A 16,811-nucleotide genomic window follows, 5' to 3' on the forward strand; every position below is an offset into this window, starting at 1 on the left:
AGTCACGTAGGACAAAAACATTTTACGTGACTTTACCGAAAGACCCAAATAATATGAACTCCTGCAGTCACGAAAGCTTTAAGTCAAGAATCATTCATTCATGAATCTCATTTGATCAACAACTCACACGTGAAATTAGAGCAGGTGGTAATGCCAATAGCATGAACGTGTTTGTTTAACCACTTTTATTTTATCTTTCAAAAATGAACTTCACCATTCAACGCACAAATCAGATGCGTGGGATCATCAAGCAAAGCAAACAAAGGCGAGGCAATATTGATTCCCAGTTATGAAACATGTCTTACTGGCAAGGTGTACACACGAGTTTGCTCGTTGAAACTAAACATTGGTTGATAATGTCAATCTGGAAAGCCAATAGTCACAAAGTCTGACCGACTAAAACACATTTTCATCGAGCATATTGAGGCGCAGCGTGGAGTTCTGCTCTCGATTAGCTTGAACTGGAAATGTCAAATATTTACCTTACAATAATGTGTATCAACAAGCAATACATTTTGATGTACAAAATGTCTTTGTTGTACTTTAACGTGGCATTGAGAAGAAATTGGAGAAGACATTAAGAAACGCACGGACGATATTAAGTCAAGCTTGCGTACCGTTATTCACTGGAATGGAACGCTTTGTAATGTGTCTGCTTTAATAAATATGAATAAGATGTTTAATTCGCTTACAATCGATCGACATAAGTGGTATTTTTTTGTACATTTTTTTTCGAAAGATTTCCATTTGATTGTTTCTGTTTCACCTTATCTCGTCAGATCTTGGAAACGTAAAAAAATGTCTCGAATCTGGACAGTGCTTGGATGATGGATGACCACGTGCATGCCAGGTTGTCATGGGTGACCACGTGCATGCCAGGTTGTTGTCATGGGTGACCACGTGCATGCCAGGTTGTTGTCATGGGTGACCACGTGCATGCCAGGTTGTCATGGGTGACCACGTGCATGCCAGGTTGTTGTCATGGGTGACCACGTGCATGCCAGGTTGTTGTCATGGGTGACCACGTGCATGCCAGGTTGTCATGGGTGACCACGTGCATGCCAGGTTGTTGTCATGGGTGACCACGTGCATGCCAGGTTGTCATGGGTGACCACGTGCATGCCAGGTTGTCATGGGTGACCACGTGCATGCCAGGTTGTTGTCATGGGTGACCACGTGCATGCCAGGTTGTTGTCATGGGTGACCACGTGCATGCCAGGTTGTCATGGGTGACCACGTACATGCCAGGTTGTCATGGGTGACCACGTGCATGCCAGGTTGTTGTCATGGGTGACCACGTGCATGCCAGGTTGTCATGGGTGACCACGTGCATGCCAGGTTGTCATGGGTGACCACGTGCATGCCAGGTTGTTGTCATGGGTGACCACGTGCATGCCAGGTTGTCATGGGTGACCACGTGCATGCCAGGTTGTCATGGGTGACCACGTGCATGCCAGGTTGTTGTCATGGGTGACCACGTGCATGCCAGGTTGTCATGGGTGACCACGTGCATGCCAGGTTGTTGTCATGGGTGACCACGTGCATGCCAGGTTGTCATGGGTGACCACGTGCATGCCAGGTTGTTGTCATGGGTGACCACGTGCATGCCAGGTTGTCATGGGTGACCACGTGCATGCCAGGTTGTTGTCATGGGTGACCACGTGCATGCCAGGTTGTCATGGGTGACCACGTGAATGCCAGGTTGTTGTCATGGGTGACCACGTGCATGCCAGGTTGTCATGGGTGACCACGTGCATGCCAGGTTGTTGTCATGGGTGACCACGTGCATGCCAGGTTGTCATGGGCAGCTGTGGGGCCTCTGCTTTGTGGTGGCCAGCAGAGCCGAGTGCTGAAAATTCCATTGTTGTACTGTACTTCAAGGGGCCCGCCCCCCCCCCCCCCCCACTTCTATGCGCTTCGCATTCACCAACCCATATATGGTTAAAGGAGGTCCTCATCCAGCAGCGGATTGATACAAGGGCTGTAAATGTAATGAGTTTGTTTTCAATATGATTCATACACGAGCGGATATAAACGAGACTGCTGCGAGTGCTATTTAAACAGCCCTGCTCAGAAAATAAAATGCTAGGAAACGCAAATATTGACACCGAGTTCAAATTACACCACCAGCGAATCAAACAGCACATTTATAATCTGCACGCAATTAATCACATCAATATTCCTGATAACACGAGCCAAGTTACACGTCTATTCAAATTACATTTCAGCTCACAATTATCGAAGCACATGGAAAGGTAGACAGCCGACCCATGTGTGACCACAATCATGCCGGGATATTGCGAGGCATTCGTCCGGCATCAGATGTTCTCTCTGCTGCGGTAAGTGCTGTGTAATAGCAGTTTAAGGACATATAGACTCAAATGACTAAACTCGGTTCTCGTGCTCACAATACGTGCACCCAACATGAAAACCCATTACTTTCAATGCATGCATGCGCAGTAACCGAGGACGAGAAGAATACATTTCACAAAGATAATCACATGTAGAGGCATAGCTATCGAGTGTGCAGGCGGTGCAACGGCACACCGAAAAAACACTGGCCTAAGGAAACCATGACACCGGACTGCGAAGAAGGGAGAAAAGCAGTCAGGGCCGATGCCAATCACGCCATGCTAATGGGGCTTACTCAGAGACCCGTACTTACACAGATACCTATGGACTTATATCATGACAATAGAGCCTACATGCGGTGTGAGTGGACTAGTGGCCACGGGAGGTAATGACAGGGGAGTCAGCCTGCAGTGTGAATACACTAGCGGCCACGGGAGGTAATGACAGGGGAGTCAGCCTGCAGTGCGAATGCACTAGTGGCCACGGGAGGTAATGACAGGGGAGTCAGCCTGCAGTGCGAGTGGACTGGTGGCTACGGGAGGCAATGACAGGGGAGTCAGCTTGCAGTGCGAGTGGACTGGTGGCCACGGGAGGTAATGACAGGGGAGTCTGCCTGCAGTGCGAGTGGACTGGTGGCCACGGGAGGCAATGACAGGGGAGTCAGCTTGCAGTGCGAGTGGACTGGTGGCCACGGGAGGTAACGACAAGGGTGCCAGTTGTGAGTGTGAAGGGACTCATCGAGAAGGGAGCGCGGTCAGGTGACGGAAGAGGACGGTGGAGTCTGCCGGTGGAGCGAGCGTCCAGAGTCAGCGAGAAGGTTCGGGAAGGGGGGCATGGCCTCGGTCGGTATAAAAGGGGGAGATGCGCGGGAGACTCGGGGCTGTTGCAGTGGGGGTCTGCCGCCTGTATCAAATGAACGTGTCTTCAATAAAGTGCCATCTCAAGAGAAGTGTGTCAAGTCGTCATTACACTTACATGGAGACCCACAAACTTACACAGAGACCTGTATACTACACTTACATAGAGACCCTTAGACTTGTACAGTGACGTAGCTATTGAGTGTGCCGGCTATGCAACAGAATTGGGACTCATACACCAGCCTACGACAGGGGTGAGGGTGGGGTGGGGGGGGTGAAGGCTGACATTTGGGACCCCATTTAATTGCTTGCACCAGGGCCCAATGCCAGCCACGTTAGACCCACCAATCACGGGCATGCAATCATCGGCTCGGTTTGCACCGGGGAGATTCCAAAACGTCGCCGCGCGGGAAGCTCAAAATTTACCCAGTGAATGTCCTCGCCTCAACCCTCTCTCGACTCTCTGCCACGACCCCCTCCCTCCCTGCCTCTCGGGGCTCACCAGGTTGTCGGAGCTGTGCAGCTCGTGCGTGGCGGAGGCGCAGCGCGTGATGAGAGCCTTGAAGGTACAGCCAATGATGACGGACTCGATGCTGCTCGCCGAGCACCGGCTGTCGTTCATCGAGAAGTCATTCCCGAAGCCAGCTTTGCCTGTGTGCGGAAGGGCTGATTTCAGTAACGGTGAGTATTTGACGGGCGGTAAGAGGTGGGGGTGGGGGGGGGCTGCACTGGCAATGATGTGGGTTGCTTACCACATGGTGCCTGACAATTAACCGTCGTAAGAAAAATTGTAATAGACGTGGATTCTCGTGCTTGCCAATAGGCGCGTGAGAATTGAATGATATGGAGCAAACGAGACGGGCGACACAAAGGGCATTGGTTCTTAAATCGTGACCCCCAAATAACGATAGTTCATCAAATCACTGGGGGAGGGAAAGGGGGCATGAGGGATGAACAGGGCCGGATTAAGGCATGGGATTTAGGGGCTACAGCCCAGGGGCCTCTGCCAGCTGGAGGGCCTCCAGAGATTAAGTGAAAAGTTATTTCATTTGTGAATGCTGAATTGTATTTGTTGTTAGCTTTGTAAAAAATACATTACATTTTTCTTGAACTTTGTTTTCCTTTTGAAAATATTACTGGGGGCCTCATGTTACCTGTAGCCCAGGGGCCTACAAAATCTTAATCCGGCCCTGGGGATGAATATTCACCATACCTACTCATGTACAGAAACTGCACTCTGAGTTTCCACCAGCAATTAAAGTGTTAACTCCCGCAAAATATTTCCCAGACATCTGCTTTGTAACGTTGCCAAAAGGGAATGCATTCTGTTCTGAGAGGCAAACACAGTTGAACACGGTTCGCTCACCGGTATTCATAACCATTTGGATTTCCATCGGTCGTTCAGGATGGGACCACTCTCTGCAATTTGTGATGGAGCAGCATTATAGAAGTGCTGCTGGATTGTCAATCAACAAGGGACTCTGGCATGAAGAATAACTGCTGGTAAAGCTACATTCAGCCCTGCAGTGTGACCTTATTTTAAAAATTCAGTGGCCACACGACCACAGTCAATGTTAAACAAATGTAGAACAAACGTTAAACACTGGATGGAACGAGTAACGATAAGATCCCCTTTTGTCTACCGTGAAATTCTGCTCTAGCTCTCACCCCCTGTGTAAATATTATCCCAACATTTTTCAACTCGAGGAGAGGAATTTAAAAGGATGGGGCTGAACACCCTCCAGCACGCCCCCTCTCGCTCCACGCGTTTCCCGCATGCGGAGCACATCCAACGTCGGAGGGGGTTTGCCTCCAGGAGAAAAGGGGAATCCTCACTGTCGGAGGGCGGCTCCATGCAGAATCCCAGCAGCGCGTGCAGGAAATCGACGACGTTGTTGAGGCTGTCGGAGCCCACGTACTCGCGGAGTGTCCGCCGGAACTGCGCCTTGTCCAGGTGGTAGAGCTGGCTGAGGCAGTCGTGCGCCTGCGTCGCGCACACAGCACGAGGGTGGGGCGGTTTGTCATCTATTGCGCTTGTGAGCCAGGCCGGCCAGGATTGGGCCAACGATACAGCGCCACTATTTCATGCGGAAAACCGAAAGAGCACAGACTTGGACATTTTTTGTTTGCTTATCCCTCTAACAACAGACAATTACACATGTTTAAGAATGCACAATAAAACAAATACAATTAAGAGTCATGAAAATAGAATGTTTTTACATCTCATCAACGATTTTCATCCTGTCTGGTACACAATATCGAACCAGACTACTGTTTAAAACACCGCTAGAAACAACTGCTCTCCGAGAGGGCGAAACGTCGCAAATTTAAGTGCAGCACTTGCGACGCCATCGATCGGGGCACGTGAGACCACGTGTGGTGACTAGGGAATGCCGCAATATCATCGTCCATGACACGACAACGAACTGGGATCATTGTGATAGATTCACGGACATTTTTAAAAGGAGACCGTGGGTTCGAACCCAACCCTGACGCCGGTATATGTGGAGCTTGCATGTTTTCCCCGTGGCCGCGTGGATTTTTCTCCGAGTCCTCCAGTTTTTTCCTCCACATTTAGAAGCAACACGCGTTCAAAGAGTGTTTGGCTACTGCAGATGTCCACGTGATAAGCCACTTCGTTGAGCTATCACCTGTGGCCAAGTCGCTTCTAAAAACAAAGAGCTACATAGCTCAGCGGGGCCCTTACCTGGTAAAATAATATAGATAGTTTTTTTTTGCTATATAGTGTATAGTTTAAGTGGCAAGCGAGCGAGCGAGCGAGCGATGGGCGAGCAGCGGGCACCAGGGAGCGCAGGCGGTCGCCGGAGAGGCCGCGATGGCCCTCGCCACAGCCGTACGCGCAGCCCAGGGACTTGATGACGCGGATGAGCATGATGAGCGCCAGCTTGTGCATGCTCTCCGTGGGCACAGCCTCCTGCGCACAAACAGCACAGGTTACCCCCCGTCCCGTGTAGCGTAGCCCAACCTTGCAAGTGTATCGCTGCAAGTGAAAACACGAAGTCTGAAATTTGCCTTCAGGATTCAAAATACGGCGCGTCACGTTGCGTGAGAGGGAAGTATTTCCGACGTTGTTGAAGTTTATTTCGTTCAACGAGGTGAGAGCTCACGAGACCAGGATGAGTCTCGTTTGCTCCAGTGAGCTGGGTCACCGAAATGACAAAACACAAAAATAATCAAGGCAAAATAATCGGAACGTAAACAAATACAACCGTGTCACACGGGTAATCGAAAGTACCGCAAAACAAAAATCTACGTTAAATCAAAGCTCAATCTTAAATTCCCTGTAGCACGGATTGGGCAGATTTACCCCCGGATTGAACAGAGCACAAATTACAAAGCCGAGCCCACACAAACACTAAAACGTGAAACAGATATTGGCTTGACTCTCGTACTAATATGTACACAAACAACGACATGTCATCCAGTTCACCATGGAAATGGAGGTGAATAACACACTCCCGTTCCTAGATATTTTGCTTGGACATGGCATAAATGGTCAAAAAACACCACACAGCGTTTACAGAAAGCAAACGCACACTGATGCCTATCTGAATGCAGATTCGCATCATCACCCAGCTCAGAAATCCTCTCTTATCAAGACGCTCATACATCGGGCTAAAACAGTGTCAGATGGTGAGAGTCTAGTGAGAGAGATTAAACACGTTAAAGAAGCACTACGACAGAATGGCTACAATAATGCTCAAATTAACAGAGCACTGAATGCCAAATCACGATCGCAAAGCAATACTGCTGAAAGCGATCAGATTGTTAAAACAATTAAAATACCATATATCTCAGGAGTAACTGACACATTAGCCCGTTAATAAAGAATGAAAGCTTTCGTGACTGCATAAAATTACTCATTGGTTGTTTCGGTAAAGTCACGTATGTAGAAATACAATAAAATTACATTAAAACAAAACAATCACGACGTTTCGATCACAACACAAGCGATCTTCATCAGGTGTCAAGAACAAATCATGGAGGTAAATACAACAAGAAGATGAGAGACGAGAATTCACATAATTTTTCTTAGGTTTGTTGAATTCTCGTCTCTCATCTTCTTGTTGTATTTACCTCCATGATTTGTTCTTGACACCTGATGAAGATCGCTTGTGTTGTGATCGAAACGTCGTGATTGTTTTGTTTTAATATAATTTTTTTGTATTTCTACATACGTGACTTTACCGAAAAAAACAATGAGGAAATTAGCCCGTGTTTTGCAAAAGCAAAACATAACAGTAAGATTTGGTACAGTACACAAAATTCAAAAACTAGTACCTTGCACTAAAGATTAATTACCTAAATTATCAACAAAAGGTGTATATCGGATTAATTGTTTATGTGGCAGATGCTATATATTTTACAGACGGGACGTAACATCAGCATAAGACTAAAAGAACACCAAAGAAATATTAAATTATCTCAAACACAACTGCCGGCAGTGGCAGAACATGCTTGTCAACAAGGACACTCAATTGATTTTGATAACGTTGAAGTGTTGTGTAAAACTAATTATTACTGGCAAAGACTAATTAGAGAATCCATTGAAATTTAGAGAAGTAGAAATAACTTTAATCGCTCTGACAGCTACAGGCTTAGTGCGGCCTGGAAGCGTATTATTAAATAATACATTACAATTCCTTATAGGGGAAACACATACTAATTAACTGATTACTAACGTAGCATATAATTACAATAACACATTACAACTAATTACTAATCTACAACTCATTACTAATCATAACAATTGACTGATTACCAATCTATTATATAATTACAATACCCCCCCTCCGCCTCAAATCACTGCACCTGAATGAGTTAAATAATGACGTCACCCTGCTGTTCTATTTAAGACCGAGAGCAAGTGAGGGCTTCAGAATTCTGGTGAATTGCCCGATGATGCTGGATGTAATTACCAGCGAAACGTCGTACTCAAAAATTGTAAATGCTGTGGATTCACTCTTCAACACACCGGTGGGCTAAAGTAGTGAATTATTTGTCTTTTTTCAGCGTGACACATTTTTTACTGTTTGGCCGTGTCGGGTGGTGGAGGGTTACGACACATTTATAAATAACGCGATCTAACCCAAAAACCTTTATTATGAATAATATTGGTCGCGAAAGCCTACGTGTTAAACGACATGTCATCAAGAGTAATCGACAGTCCACAACAAAGCAACGGGGTTGCGTGCCCCCCCCCCCACCTCCCACCTTCTCCCCCTGGACCGGCGAGCTCTCTCCTCCGCTTCCTCCGCCGCCCCCTCCTCCGGAGATGCCGTCCTTGCCGCCCCTCGTCCGCGGGGCCCTGTCGCCCGTCAGCTCCTGCGTGTGGCCGTCGTCCCGCTGCGCGCTGCCGCGCTCGTCCGTGGCGGCCACCAGCCCCAGCTGGAGCAGCACGTGTATGATGTGCAGCCCCGTGTCGCACACGCGCGAGCTGATGTCCCCGCCCAGCACCACGGACAGCGCCCGCGCTATCACCTGTGGGGCAGCGACGGACTGGGACTGAAAATCGGCCCAGGCGTTTGTAAACACACCGGCCCAAATTCGGGCTAAGAAATGTTTTGTTTTCGTTTCAAATGGGATGTGCAATAAACGGCGATGTGACGTATGAGCGTGATTTTGCCGTGCGATCTCATTTGGGCTGGTCATAAAATTACAAATGGGCCGCTGAGGAAGAATATTTGGGCTGCTGGCCGAATATGGGACTCAATGCCAACTGAGAGTGTAAATAAGCAATGAAGCGCACACATTAGCGGTAACAAAAGATTGTAATTAGAAATAAAATAGAAAATTTATTCTGATCACATTTGCAATTTCCCACCACACAGACCGGCCCACTGGCCTTCGGAATGTACCGGCCCGCCGGGCATTTTCCCTACGGACTACTGCTCTACGGACTGCTACCCTATGGCCCAGTCCCGGGCTTGGCTGCGGGGAGAAACACTGAAGCCGGAGCATCTGAAGAAAACTCACGTGGCCACAATAATAATAAACTCGATTTCTAGAGTGCAATTCGACTGGACGTGTGTGAAAAAAGAGCTTAGTAGCTCCTCGGATTCCTCCAGTTCAAATAACGTTTTTCATTTTGAATTCGCACACAGGCCTCAAAATTGCTTTACACGAAGGCTAAAGTTAAGGAGAAAAGCCTGTAATATATGTGAGCTTTAAGACAAGATTTAAAAAGCGTCACAGACTGCATATTCCCTAATGGACTGACGAAGGGAATTCCACAATCGCGGAGTTTCCCGAATAGCCCTGTCTCCCAGAGAACAAAGTCTGTTCTTCGAAGTAATGGGTAGCAGAGCAGAATCAGCAGATATACGTACGTTTTCACAGTGTAATATAAAACCTAAGCAGATCGGTGAGATGTTTAGGAGCCAGCACATTCAAGGCCTTAAACGTGACAAGAAGAATCTTAAAGTCGATTTTGTACTTTACAGCGAGGCAGTACAGGGAAGAAAGAATAGGAGTGATATGGTCACACAATTTATATCTGGATTCAAACATGGGCGGCCGTGTTTTCAATATATTGTAGGCTATTTAAAACGCTTTGAGGAGTGTCAGCAAGTAAAGCATTGCAGCGATCCAACATTGAAATAAAAGCATGAACCAGCGCCGTCTCAGCATCAGGGAGGGACAGCATAGGCCCAAGTCGGGAAATGGCAAGGGAACATGGGGAAAACGTCACGCAGATAGGTCACCAACATACCGGTTGTGTAAACCGCACAGTGAACGGCAGTTTGAACACAAGAGTTCACCATCAAGCACTGTGATTGAAATGGAAATGTTGTGCGTAGAATGTATTAAATTTGTATGGCCAAACATCCTGCGCAATCAACAACAAAAAAATGTTTGGGCAGCGCGTCATCCCAGCAGTGGATCGACAAATGGCTGTTGCATGTAAGTGTTTCATCCGACGTGATAATACAACAAAGAGCAATTTGCATGAATCTTCCACAGCAACAATTCAACGTTTGTTTGCCTGTCATGTAATGCTGAAATGCACAAAACTGTGATAATACAAAGGTCCAACACATAATTCACTAAATTGTGTATCCATCAGTACGGAAACATCAGTATCAATACACAAGTTATCAAGTTGTCACTTTGTTGGATTTACGAATAAAAAAAATAACACGTTAAGGATAAAGAAGGCCAGTCAGCGGAACATCAAAAATCATCCTTCATTCTCAATTAAATAAACAAAAGCTCTCACCCATGGAGCACCGTGTAAAATGCTTTTGCTGTGCGATAATTTGGGCACCAACACCTCTCTGCCGTATGCACCGCAGCTCTGCAACGCTCTTTGACAACGTGGAAGACTCTCTGAATTTAATCCAAGATTATAATATAACCAGGCTGGAACGCCGCGTGATACATATATATATAAGTTTGCACGCCTGTTTCATTGTAGCCGTGCAGATCGGCTGGGCGCAAGACCAGCGGGGAGCGGCGGCTCCCTTGCCTCGCTCATCGTGACCAGGGATAGCGGCAGACGAACCCCGCCCCCCCCCCCCCCCCCCGGCGATGGAGCCGGTGTCCCACCGACGGTCGCGCCGCGCTCCACTCACAATCGAGGAAACGTCTCCGTGAACCAACACGATGGGGGTCGTTAATGGTGCATCGTCATCAACATCAGCAGCAGCTGTGACTAATCTGCTGCTTGATGAAGGCCTCTCTAATCCATCGTCATTCACTCATGATCATAACGATTCTTCTAAGCTCCTAAACACGGGGTAATTGTAATGCTCCATCTGCACGAAGACGTATGCCAGGTTGTGTTCCCTCCTTTGGCTTTCCCCCGACACTGCATTAAATATTATTATTATTACTTCATGAGCCCTTGTTTTAATCCACTGGTGGATGAAGGCTCCCCCACACTCTTTGGCCGTGCGGGGTTTTTCTTTTTTTTACCATACTTCACGATATTGAGCAGTACAGGTTGGTCCATTGGGTGATCGCGGTGAGGGGGGGAGGGGTGCTCAGAACTTCTGCAGATGTCACCCACCACCGATGTTAGCCATGGCTGGGAATCAGATTGCCAGGTTCACAGTGGAGTGTGCTAACCACATCCCAACCACTTCTCCCCTTGTTTTACGATACCCCTCATCAGTCGCGGCTTGTTGAACTCGCAGTCAAACTGAGTGCCATGCAAGTCAGAGACATCGCATTATTGACTGTTGAGAAAGGTAAGTTGTCTTCGGCAGGGGCACATCGCTAGGAGGGATGATGACCAATTCTGGTGATGGGATGAAAGCCCAAGGAGCACACTAGAGCACGACCGATCGGGAGATGGAGCAAATGAGATCAGCTCGCGTGCACGGACGGATTGCGATATCGCGACAACAACCATGAGCGAATGCTGACGGCGTGAAGACGGGACTTCATCCAGCAGCGGGCATAAAACGGCTGACGATGTTGACATTTGAACTCGCGGCGAAACGAATGGCGAACGCACCAGACAAATCAATTAGCGCGAACGCAGCACGAATCCCACTGAGACAACCGCCGGGCGGGTAGCCGCCACGCAACCGGCCAGGGGAGAGATGCCGCGCGTGGCAGCGGTCGCAGAACCGAGCCGCGTCCCCCATGGAGCTGGCGAGAGTGCGGGCCGGGTAGGCGGTGGAGTGCCCTCGGGGTCACTTTTGCTCACGTCGTGTTCAGGCGGAGTCGCGTCGCGTGACGCAGCCGCTGGGGATTTTGCGCGAAAGGTCGCGGCGGATGGGGGCCACTCCCCCCAGGCCCCCCCACCCCACCCACGTGCGTTGCGCGCGCGAGACGAAGGCCCCCCTCCGGCCGAGGGTTTGGCGTCAAAATTGGGGGGTTGTGAGAGGGCGGCGCATTGCACGCGATGGACAGGTGCCACGGGGCAACTCCTTTGTTGGAATAGCAACCAAAAAACGTGGTTTAAAACGTCCGCGTGAGAGTTAGAATTATATGAGTTATCGGAAAGGGTTATAGTCTGAGCTGACGAGGGAGAAGAATGAGATAAGCACTGTCTGATGCTTGGGGCGCAGTGACCTCCTGCATGCAGCGGGTCGTCCGATCATTCCTGACCCTGACGCCTGCTGTATATTTGGAGTTTGCATGTTGTCCCCGTGGTCGCGTGAATTTTTCGCCGGGTACTCCGGTTTTTCCCTCCACATTTAGAATGAAGGTGCGTTTAGAGTATTTGATTGCTGTACGTTTCCACATGATAAGCCACTTCGTTGAGCTATCATGTGTGGCCAAGTTGCTTCTGCTAAAGAGTTATATAGCTCAGTGGGCCTTAGCTGGAGGAAAAAAAAAGTTTAGTTTTAGTTTACATGCAGTGTGGATCCAGGTCAGGCATGCAGCGAGCTCCGCTTCAGGTTTTCCCAGCCAAAAAAATAAATGCAGCCAACAGCCATGAAAATTAAACAGGTCTGGAGACAGCCCAGCAGCACCCATCGATGCACTGACGAGTGCCTCCACTATCCTATTGTACTCTACTGCTCCTTTGTTCCTGCCAATTAAAACACCAAATGCCTGAACCAGAGCGAGCCACGGCTGTTTGAGAGATGAAAACAGTAGGGCGTGGTGTCGGCCACACCAGCCCCTCGTGCACCGAGCCGGCCTTAATAGGTGCTCGCAAACAGAACTCGCCCCAGAAGTGCGAATGGCTGCCTTTAGCGGACTGTTGGGGCAAGCGCTGCAGCCTTTAACGGACGCACAAAGAAAATTTAAAAAACGGAGTGCCGGTCTTTTTTTTTACTCTTGACAAGACTGTCGGCGGCGAGTGCTGTTAGCGAGCACCTCCGAAGAACCGGCACGCGAGCGAGCGAGCGAGCGTGCGTGCGAGCGAGCTGGACGGCACCTGGTAGTCGAGCGTGCCGTCGCGGCAGATGTACGAGCTGGCATCCTCCGTGGGCTCCACGGGGTCCTCGACGCCGGAGTATGTGAGGCAGGAGTCGGTGAGGCTGCGCGGGAGGTTGGCGCAGGCGAGCGGCTCGCGCGGCATCTCGGGTATCGCCGTCTGGCTACACAGCTTGCGCATGTGCTCGGCGAAGAAGTCCGAGTAGCCGACGTTGAAGGAGGCGAGCGTGGTGTTGAACGTCGCCACGCTGATGGTGGAGATCTGAGACTTGACTGGAGGGCAACAGCAGAGCACGGGATGCCTCCGCTGGGTGTTTAGTGTTATTTCGTGCCGGCGGATTGCACGCTTGTGAATTCTCGTTTTTGATGTTGTCAGTCTCTCGGTGAAAACGCTCGCCAGGAGACTTGACAGCAATGGAGATACAAATAAAAGTAACCCAACCTTTGCTCGGTGTTTATCGACCGGTTGTTAGAATTTGTTGTATTCGGTGAACGTTATGTTTGCTGTAATGTAAAGTAACTACAGGTCAGGGTTGACAGCAATACAAATAAAACACAAATAGCTCACTTTTTTTACGTACAGATTCTATAGTATACGAACTTTGAAAGAAAATTCGATCTTGCATATTACCTTAAATTTAGCACACATGACAGTTTGTCCGTGTCCATTTCTTAAGTTTATATAACCGACATTTTCTTGGTCAAATAAAACAGGTTATGTGAGCTGTTTAATTGTATTTCTGAAAACCTATTCGAGATGTAAATAAGGTTATGAATCAAGTTATAAAAGAATTACTCCATTAAACCTATTTGTTAGTTGATATAGAGTAAACGGATAACGTAAACATTTCCTCTCCACCATTAACACGTACAGAAATGTGTAACACTTTCACACAGTTTACAAACACACGTAAATCAAACTTTCGTGCTGTTGCTGCTGATACATGAGACAACACAACTCACGCCCGACAATGAAAGGTCTTCCCACCTCTGCCTGAAAGACAAACGACGGCTGAAATGCTCACAAAGATGCGTTCTGGGTGTTAATGTCGCCACTCCTCCTGCAAACCTTAACCGTAGGTGGCACGCGGAGACAATCTAAACAGGGTGAACGAAGCAACAACGGACCGCAGCTCGTAGATCTGTTTCTCGGGGCATTTGCACAGAATGAAGACGAGAGCACGCTGAGTTGTTGGGCGCTACCAGTGAAATCCACTGAACACGTCTGCGCTTCGTTACATCGCGCGCAATGCATCAAAAACGTGGCCACACTCAAAGCGTTGCGGGCCGAGTTTGACGCATTTCCTGGCGACCCCGCTGGTTAACATCGCGACAGTCTTGTGCCGTCAAGGGCAACGTTCAGTGGATTGCACAGTCACTGTGCACCGAACACAAACAACGCACAGCAAGGTGCTCAAAGAGACACTGGCTTTAAAGAGGCATCGACCATTGCTCATTTAAAAGCCGAGCTACACGTGAAAGCTGTCTTACTCCGCACTCGTTTAGCGCAAATGAAATAAAACGTTCACGAGTGTGGCCGATAAATTCGCGAATACGCCTAAAAAAACTGAATTCATTAGAAGGCTACAATGCAACGATTTGGCATGCAAGCCGGCGAGGCGATATCCGTGCAAATGCTCAATTGCATCGCAAGAAAGTCCGTCTTTGAGGATGCCTGTGAAATTTCTTTACAAGCACTGAAAAAAGTGACACCTGACGCCATATTTCACACGGACTTACTTTTATGGGAACAGACTCTAAAGAGTTCAGATTCCCCCCCCCCCCCCATAACGGGACCCAAGTTTTATGGCGTCGTAAATAAAGCGTGCAAATCTACCGGCCTCTGACAGTAATTATGGTTGCTTCCAGGTCATGTCAAATAGGCAAGGGCTCATATTTTTCAAAGTCTCCTCAAAATCTCTGCCCGATGTCTCTTCAAAAGCACCTTGCCCTGCTCATAAATGATGTTCATATTTCCAGTGGCCCAACCCCTACACGGGCACTCAACGACTACGCGAGAGACAGGTTTGGTTTGTTCATTTACTTATAGGGGCATAAAACGGTGATGTACTGTATAACGATACGGTAATTTCACTGGGCCCTTTATTCCCTATGGCAGCTGTGCATTTCATGCTGGCACATTTAAAGTGAGCCTTTCCAGTATTTCGCTTCGAGCGCCGCGGACAAATCGTGTGCTGTGCTAATTTACACACAGCCTTGACTGCTTTCAGACGATCAATGTGGCTCCAAGTCATGGGAAGATGCTCACGCAGTCAGATTCTCGTGCAGCAGCCGCCGCCATAATTAGCACTTTCTCACGCTTCCAAATAATGACCTAAATAAAGACTTATTATCCACTCATGAATCATGAACATCATGCCATGGTCTGTGCACAGCTGAGCCCGACAATGTACCCAAAAATAAGGGCAGGGTCAGCATTCCCTGCTGAATTTGGAGAAGCATCGGTTGATTGCGCTAAGTGTGATGGAGGCACATTTGGACAAACGCATTTGGCAGTAAAGCTCTACGAAGCGTTTTTGGGTCATTTCGTTGTTGTTCGATGTGAAGTCCAACTTTTTATTGCTATACCTCCAGGGACCTTTCTTTGGCTCCCAGCACGTGGAGCGAAACGTCGGATATCATGCCGAATAACATGCGGTGCACAACCCCACCCCCAAAAAAACACATCGGAGAGCTATACAGGACAAATGCAAAAAACCTCAACGGCAAACACTGGCCAATTTCTGGAGCCATGACGAGAAATAAAGGGCCCTCTCTTACTGCCATCTCTGCGTTAATCGCCGAGTCCCACTTTCACGAGGGGGAGGTGGTGGGGGGGAAGGTGTTGTTTAAACGGCACAGACCTTCCTTCAGGCTGTTGTCCCCGTGGCTGTTGGAGTGGTCGGGGATGTCACTCAGCAAAGCATGCTGTGAGTGGGAGTGCACGACATGCTGGGAATGGGAGTGGAGCAGAGCATGCTGGGACTGAGCGTGCCTCGTGTGCAGGCTCTCAATCTCGGCGGTGTCTGAGCTCCCGCGCCGGGAGAACTTGCCTGCGAGCGGGAACACCCACACACGCGCACCACACAACGAGAACGACAACAGAGTGGCATGGAGCAGCGCCGCAAAAACTCGTCCGGCCCCCCTAAGTGAAGTCCAATCGCCGCCACTTGCCAGCGGCCAGAGCCACGTTCTGCATTTTCTGACAATAATCGTAGCGCGGTCTCGTCAGCTCACAGATCGTGGCTGCTCAACGCGACCGATTGCCTTGGCGATGAACACGTAGCGGGGCTTACCGGTAAATATTAATAAATGCTGCGCAAGGATGTTAAATCGACAAACGCGCACTTGCGTGCCACGTGTTGAATTAATTGGCTGGTGGTACAAACGCTGCGTTTTGATCGGCAAGCCTGGTACGAATCCGATCTGGGGTTGACTGTCCCGCTCGCGCCGGGCTTCAATGAGCACACAGATCGGGCATGACCGGTGACCGGAAGTCCCTGTGCAAGCAGCGCCTTCCCAAACAAGATTCGCGCAGCAGCAGCAGCAGGCAGCCAGCAGCAGCACACCTTCCCAGAAAACACTAACCCCTTACGCCTCTCCACTGCCAATAATTAGCGCGCATCGCACGCACGCGTTTGCCCACCGCGCACGCGTGTGCGGTCACTCGTAGCGCCGTCCGTCACGTTTTCATGAGATTCTTTGTCCCACCTGAATGAAGCGACCGTGTGTGTGTGTCTCTCT

The 16,811-nt window shown here is 48.9% G+C and overlaps 1 protein-coding gene across 8 annotated transcripts in view; it reads right to left on the reverse strand.

Annotated features, from left to right (window-relative positions):
• UNC80 (unc-80 subunit of NALCN channel complex) overlaps positions 1–16,811 on the reverse strand; it is a 111,137-nt gene that overhangs the window by 75,312 nt on the left and 19,014 nt on the right. For 7 of the 8 annotated variants that reach the window (XM_032949134.2, XM_032949136.2, XM_032949139.2 and 4 more), the window contains exons 11-16: positions 15,932–16,120; positions 13,069–13,340; positions 8,445–8,711; positions 6,013–6,144; positions 5,046–5,193; positions 3,712–3,860 (exon numbers count right to left, since the gene is read on the reverse strand). In XM_032949134.2, coding sequence (XP_032805025.2) covers positions 3,712–3,860; positions 5,046–5,193; positions 6,013–6,144; positions 8,445–8,711; positions 13,069–13,340; positions 15,932–16,120 — 1,157 coding nt within the window. The remainder of the gene's footprint in view (positions 1–3,711; positions 3,861–5,045; positions 5,194–6,012; positions 6,145–8,444; positions 8,712–13,068; positions 13,341–15,931; positions 16,121–16,811) is intronic. The other variant, XM_076065393.1, reaches the window with a different exon arrangement.

This window comes from Petromyzon marinus, chromosome 7 (genome assembly GCF_048934315.1).
Source record: "Petromyzon marinus isolate PM22_M1 ecotype Great Lakes invasive population chromosome 7, UKy_Petmar_22M1.pri1.0, whole genome shotgun sequence".
NCBI classification, from domain to species: Eukaryota; Metazoa; Chordata; class Hyperoartia; order Petromyzontiformes; family Petromyzontidae; genus Petromyzon; species Petromyzon marinus.